This window comes from Oreochromis niloticus, linkage group LG12 (assembly GCF_001858045.2).
Source record: "Oreochromis niloticus isolate F11D_XX linkage group LG12, O_niloticus_UMD_NMBU, whole genome shotgun sequence".
In the NCBI taxonomy this organism is placed as follows: Eukaryota; Metazoa; Chordata; class Actinopteri; order Cichliformes; family Cichlidae; genus Oreochromis; species Oreochromis niloticus.
In genome coordinates this window covers 3,304,081-3,311,456 of record NC_031977.2, presented here as the reverse complement: position 1 = coordinate 3,311,456, position 7,376 = coordinate 3,304,081, and the positions used below count along the sequence as shown (strand labels likewise).

Below are 7,376 nucleotides of genomic sequence, written 5' to 3'. Positions count from 1 at the left end.
TTTAGAATAGAACAAGATCCACCTTATTTACTTTCTCACATTACAACCGATTGCCGATTTTCGCTTTTATTTTCAAGACGCAACTATAGTACTTCCGAGATTAAGTGCAGTTAGCTTGCGGGTGTTGTGGTCCAATCTACACTGTCCAATGCATCCCAGCCAGCTTCCTGATGATACCCGCACAGATGCTCTTCTTTTGGACTTGCGGCACCTAGCGGCAGACGTAGCAACTTACAGTAAAGCGCAGCATCCTCAGCTGTCACTTTTATCACATGAAAACGCCTGGACGTGTTTGTCAGTGCAGATGAGGAGTTAGATGTCGTCATTTGTTCATAAACAAAGCAGGTATACACGCTTTAATAAATTGCTAAAGAGCAATGAGTCGTTGCTTGCGGGTATTTTTACAGTCATATTCAGCTGTGTTTGCTATCTTGAACACACCCCGCTGAGTACCCCGATATTGTTCAAGGGGAATAATGGCTGCACAGGAGCCGTCTCCACCATCTTCCCTGGAAGGTAACAAACCGGGCTTCCCAAAGAAAATTTTGGCTAACAACCTGGAGGATAAGCATTTGTGCAACTCGTGTCAGAAAATCCTGAGAAGGCCCCTGCAAGCCCAGTGCGGTCACCGCTTTTGTTCGTTCTGTTTCAACAAAATTGTGAGGTGAGTAGTCCTGGATGCTAGTGAGCTAGCTAGATATATGTAGCCCAAAATAAGCATTCAGATCCCGTCACCAGCCTTCGTTCAAATATTTCTCCATGTAACGTTTATTGACACGTGTAACGCTGTATATGCCTGTATAAAGAGAGTTGAATTACAAACAAAATACAGCTAAACTGAACCTACAGGTGATAAATGAATAGCGTCCTTATCTAAATAATATCTCAACTTGTCTATGTGGGATAGACTGGCTAATTGTCCTCGTAGTCTCGTCCTGCTAACCTCTGCTGGGGTTGGCAGGACACCGGAGCCAGCCAGGGGTGTGCATTTCGAGAAGTTGAACCTGACAACGCTATATGGAAGTACTGTCAGGTCGGTATTGTGCCGAATTCACTAGAAGGTCTGGCACCTCGCACCTCTCAGGGTCTGTAAAATGTATTATCTCCCTGCGTCTGTTGTCTAGTTAGTGTGCCAAAATAAAGTTGCCATTTTTTCCAGGTAAAATTCGGGTGACCTAACGACTCAGGCTTCAAGAAGGGCCAGATGTTCATAGACTTATATATGTTTAGTATTTCTTACTAGTATTGTTTTATATGTTTTATATATTCAAATGCAGTAATAAGAAGGAGTGCATTTTTAAATGTATATATTTCTGTATTTCTAGTGGTACAGAAACAAAAACACAGGGTTAAAGCGCCATGAGTGGACCTTTGTAGTGACTCACCTGTTTTCTTCTCTCACACTGCGCAGGTGTGTGATGACACAAGAGCAGTTTCAGTTTCACTTATGTTTTAGATGACTTGTTTCTCAAGAATGAATCAGTTCTTTTTTAACTTCACAGATCCTCAGGCGTTAGACATCCATCTGTGCCCTACACTCACTTCTGACTTTTACTAATTATTGTGTGTAATCTAATTTAAGATATAATGATTGTGCTCATTTTATTTACCTAGAGAGGGAGGTGGGACAATACCCCCCCCCCCACACACACACACACACCCTAAGTTTTTCACAAATGTTTGTGTGTCTTTGCATTTGTAGGTGTAAAAAAAGAAGACTGGATTAATATACAGATGAAAGAAATTCAACACAAATCATGTTTGTGTGAGAGATTAAAGTTGTTGATTAAAGAGAAAATAGTCTTCTGAAAGTAAGAAGGCATCTATTCTGCTTATTTTCGAGCTCAATACTTTACTAATGTAGCTTTGTGGTATTTTAAATGGATCCTTATTTATGTTACTCCTGAGCCTTAATCCAGCCCCTCAATTCATCTGTAAAGCAATGTGTTGCATCTCCTCTCCATTTAAAACCACCTTTCTTCCTATTGGCTGCTCCTTGCAAACACAAAGTGGTTGTTTCCAATGCTGTGTACCTCACCATACCTCACCTCCTGACATTATACAGAGCCAACAAAAAAGCTGTAACACCGGTGCTTTTCTTTTCTATTTACACATATTCTTATGGTACTATTTGATTATTTGACCATGTTTAACATGGGCATTCCCCATTGTAAGAGTAAAATATACAATGTGCAGTACTAGACTGACTTGAAATAAACTGTCTGTGTAATAAATACATGTCTGGATAGAAAAACACAATGGAAGACTATTATTGACTAGCCTCCCCAAAGCTTCGAACTCAGCATTATAGAAACACTCATCTTGACAGACAGCAAAACAAATGGCAGCCAACATCCAAAGAAGAGCTTTAGAAAGCCCTTAAAGAAGCCTGGAGAACTAGTCCTGAAGGCTAGTTTTAAAAAACTACAAAAAAAGCTTCCCTAAGAGAGTTTAGGCTGTTTTTAATAAAAGTTTATTGGGTTTGACCAAATATTAGAGAATTCAGAATAGGTCCCTTTTAAAGTATCACATTTCTGTATTTTTCCCCTTTATAAATGACCTTGAAATTTTCAATTATCTTTTATTTTCAGATAAATATAATGCTCTAATCTGAAAAATGTAGACCTTATTGGATTTTCACCATCTTCTAGCCCTTAGTTGTTTTTCAACCTATAGTTGTTCTATTGTGCCATCATACTTGAAGGCCATGACATGTATTTTGACTGTTCAGGCAAAGTTGAGTTAAGGTCATATGTTATACTTACTGAGGCCAGAGTATCTGCTGTCCATTGTATGCCAAATGTTCAGTGGTAGTTTGACATTGCAATGTTTATTATTCATGTGCTTTTTTCTCTTTGGAAGTTGTGGACCACAGAAATGCAGTGCATGCATCAAAGAAGACCTGTTTGAGGAACCCACCTCGATCCTTAAGCAAGGTGGTGTAAGTACATTTTCTTACAGTTCTACTTTATTAGCATTTTTAGCAGTTTTCTTAATAGAGTTTGGCCTGGTTTGGAATTTTTAAAAAGCACTGTAATGTCATAGTCATTGTTCCTGTTCAAATCTAATGGCCTGCAGTTTAGATCCAACACAACAGAAACTTTGTGACTGCTCTATAGTTCTTGGCAGCAACAACAATAGATGGAACAGCTATATCCATTTTATCCTCTGACCATATGTCCTGAATCTCCCTGAAAAATGAGATTGGTGCATCCTGGCTTATAGTTAACTGATGCAGAGCACCTGGGACACGACTTTTCAGTTGTGAAAATGCAAACGAAACAACACTGACAACAACCTCCTTTTTTTTTCCCACCCAGGCTTTCCCTGACAATGCAGCCCGCAGAGAAGTGGAGGCCTTGGCAGCTGTCTGTCCCAATGAAGGATGCACATGGACTGGAACTGTCAAAGAATTTGAGGTGATTTGCTGTTTATATTGGTCAATAAGAGGAGAACAGTTCAGCATGTCAACCCCCTCATCATAGCCCTGTATCACTGTACATATTAATATCCTACAATATCCAAGAGACAACTGCTGAACAGTGAGCAATACATAAAATACTTCAATACAGCCCTGCAAATAAAAGTGCTGTATTTGTATATAAAATGTGTATAAAAATCTACATGTGAGTACCATGGTATTATGGTGCATTTCAAGATCTTTGAGTTTAGAAATTTCCTGATATTTCCTGTTTATCTTACTATAATGATTGTTGTGTATGAATGTGTGGTATGCACAAAGTGGTATGACTTTTGTGTTTATCCCTGGGATTGTTCATATAGATATTTTACTATATGAATAGATAACTTTTCTATTTATTTGACTTTTGTATGGCATGAAAAACAAAATATTTTGGTATTGAAGGAAATTGCCAAAGTAATTAATTATACCTGTAGTGACAATACAAGTTTTTTTTAGTTTTTTTTAAAATTAACGATGTAAATGGAGAGTGGATCCAACCGAGGGGAACAAATGTACCCTGAGGTGTTGCTCCAGGGCTTCCTAAGGTGAGGAACCCCACCCTGCCCTCAGAGAAAATTTGGGAAGCGACAATATTGAACTAGTGTCCTTTGTTACTGTGGAATAACCAGTTTTGCGGTTATTTGATGGGCTCGTCCAGGATCTCTCCCCTACACAAACAAAAGAGAAGCAGATCCAGTGATAATAGAACCACGAGGCCAAAGTGACAAGATGCAGCTACAGCCAAGGGTTAGTAGCCCAGTTAGTGGATGTAGAAGCAGGGAGCTCAAGTGTGAAAATAAACTCTGCTGCAACAGGGAGCCATACTGCTGAACAGGGAGAGATAGTTGATGTTGAATGATGTGACATGTGATGATATTAAGACCCGTCCCTTGGTTGGCTTACCAATAGGTGCATCAGATGATGTTATTTCTCAAGTCATACCAGCCAATCTACTGTGATCCCAGAACACACACCACAGTCATACCCTCATTTAATCAGCACAGCTATGCATCCACATGCTCACTCCAATACACATGCTCATACAACCACACAGTCAGTAGAAGACTTGAGAAGATTATACGAAGAGCTGGGTGAGAGGCTCAGATGATGTGAGGCAGCCTCTAACCCACTGCATTGCAGCACCTTTCAAATTGGGGATCAAAGCTCTGACACAAGTTATAGCAGCATCAGTAAACAAATTGATGAGGGGGTTAAAGAAGGCTTTGCTGGGTCAGAAGTAGTCTAAGGTGCCATCTATTATGACCCCCAAAACCATACATGAGGTTTTTCTCCACACTATCTACCAGGGCCTGAGGATTACGCATGCTGATCTGTAACAGAGATTAAGACCCCTCCTCTCAAATAGCCACATCACTGATGAAGAAATACTAAGTCAAGTGATGAGAACAAGCACCAGCGTAGACTAGGACAACTCCCCTGCCAAAAGACGACGACGCTACAAAACATGAGGTTGGTAGGGTGATTACAAAATAAGGGACACAACAGACGAAAGGGACCTTCAGGCCATTTGACAGCTGGCAGAGCAGGGGAAGACAGTGACACACATGGTAGCCACTTTAATTGACCAGTAAACTGCAAATACTCAGGTAGCCCAATGTATGGCATCACCAGCCCAAGTGTTTTCACGCAGTCAGCCACATGCTTCTGTTCAGCTGCTCTCCAGAAAACTCTCTCAACCCCTGCCAGGTCACTCCTCTGGCCATGCTTCAAGAGGGAAAACAGCCCGTTGTCTGAAATATATAAAGAAAAACCTGCAGGAATGCAACCATTGTTTTGTGTGCAGAGATCATGGACACCAAGCAGTGGGATGCTTAAAGCATACCAAGTTTCAGGGAAACAAGACAGTCTTTTTTGAGCGACAGCCAGAAGCCTGTCAGCAACCAGTAAGCATTGAGCCCAAGCAGCTAAAATCATATCAGCCGACATCCACATTCACAATTATACAGTAAGACCACGTCAGGAACTTCTTGATGAAGACCTTGATCTTTATGCAGTTAATGGCCAAATCATCTCCTGTGATTTTTTTTTTTTTTTGGTAGAGCTCACTGTCAACTTGGCAGGGAATAACAATCCCAGTCTCACAATTCAAGCCCCTTTCTTGGTTAGCCAGCTGTCACTACCCCAGACTTTACTAGGAGCTGATGTGCTCATCAAGAGACAAGAACTTTCAGGGGACGCCATTGCCACAGTTGTCAACCTCTTACGCAATCCCTTTGTGATGGGGGGGAAGAACAGGTGATGGCCATTGTCTGTTTCACCCAGTTATGGCCAAGGAAATATTGTGACCCAGCTACAGTAAGAGTAGGAAAAACAGTATTCTCTCCAATTGCCTTGTTTTGTAATAACCTACAGAAGAGGACAGTGTCCTAGCACAGCTGAGTTCAGGGAATGGCCTTCTGGAGGTACAGAACTCCAGTCACCCTTGTGTCAAGGTCCCGATCTCTAACCACTCCAAACATGAGATCACACTACCAAGGAGAACACTTCTCGGTACAATTCAGCATGTTACCAACCTTATTAAGATGGGCCCACCAGGGACACAAAAGACTGTTTCCACACAAACCAAAACAACCATAGCTCAAAGGCTTGAGGAAAAAGAATATATTCAGGATTTGTTGGTAAAAGGATGGATTGTTAAGTCTGATTCACCCTATTCTGCCCCACTCTTATGTGTGAGGAACAACCGTAGTTCCCTACACGTCTGTTTATTATCGGCTGTTGAATAACAAAACAGTGACGACTGACACCCCCTCCCTCGGACTCCACTGACTCATTGGGGGTGTTAGGGGGTGGTACAACTGGTTTTTGATACTGGATCAAACCTACCACTAAGGTTTCATTGTAGAAGGATTAAGGTGCCTGACAGCCTTCATAACTCCTTGGGTGGGCTGTATAAATGAATAGGCCGACCCAACCAAAAACAAAGCTGGCAAGACAGCCGCTGTTGTTTTGTTTTTTTTCTCTCAGTGATTACATCCCCAGGCTCAGATATCCCACCAAACTTCACCACGATCAGGAGCAGAAATTCAAAAATGAGCTCTTCAGGACACTTAGGCAGTTATCTGGTATTTGGTCACTCAAGAACCCCAGGGGAAACCTGGCAGAGAGACTAAATCGCATACAGTTGCAAATGCTATGGACTCTGGGAGAGAAAGAAAAGGAGAACTGGAAAGGCCACCTACCACATATCATTCATGTGTACAACTGTACAAAGCATGAGGCTACAGGGTTCTTTCCCTACTACTTGTTTTATGGCCGTCATCTATGTCGCCCCATTGACCTTCTTTTTGGACTGTAAAGATCAGGAGGCTGAAACACCAAGTGGTTATGCCAAGAAGTGGGCAGGAATGATTTAGGCATACTGAATAGCAAATGCAAACAGGCAGCATTCGAGCTCTTATGGTAAAGGATTTTATGACAAGAGTGTGGCCCTCCATTGTGGGGATAGAGTCCTTGTACACAACCTCAGTGAAAGAGGAGGTCCTGTGCAACTTAGACCCCTATTGGTAACAGGACATCTACACTGTGAAAGAGCAGATAGGGAACAACCCTGTCTATAGAGTATTTCCAGAGAGAGAAGGTGTAGCAGGAGGTACCGCAACCTCCTGCTACAGGTGAATGACCTGCCAATTGAGCCCACACAGAGTCCTGCTGCAAATAGATTAAAGCCACAAAAGAAATTAAGGAAGTCCTCAGATCCATCAAAATCAGCAGAACGGGCACGGAGTTGGGATTCAAGTTACTCTGAGGGACAGGAAGATGTGTCTCATTACTGGCTGTGAATACCTGTGGAGACCTGTGTGTTCACATACCCACCCATCCCTTGGCCAACATATATATCAGGCTCACCCCGCTGTGGGTTCTGCTGAAATCCACCCATGGTACTGTACTG

The 7,376-nt window shown here is 41.9% G+C and overlaps 1 protein-coding gene across 3 annotated transcripts in view; it reads left to right on the top strand.

The window, feature by feature from the left end:
• The first annotated feature begins 201 nt into the window (after nucleotides 1-201).
• Nucleotides 202-7,376, top strand: part of traf2a (Tnf receptor-associated factor 2a) — a 23,135-nt gene continuing 15,960 nt past the window's right edge. For 2 of the 3 annotated variants that reach the window (XM_013266673.3, XM_025897126.1), the window contains exons 1-4: nucleotides 203-345; nucleotides 470-664; nucleotides 2,863-2,941; nucleotides 3,321-3,419. In XM_013266673.3, coding sequence (XP_013122127.1) covers nucleotides 317-345; nucleotides 470-664; nucleotides 2,863-2,941; nucleotides 3,321-3,419 — 402 coding nt within the window. In that variant the 5' untranslated portion in view covers nucleotides 203-316. Of the gene's footprint in view, nucleotides 346-469; nucleotides 665-2,862; nucleotides 2,942-3,320; nucleotides 3,420-7,376 lie in introns of all 3 variants that reach the window. The other variant, XR_003213266.1, reaches the window with a different exon arrangement.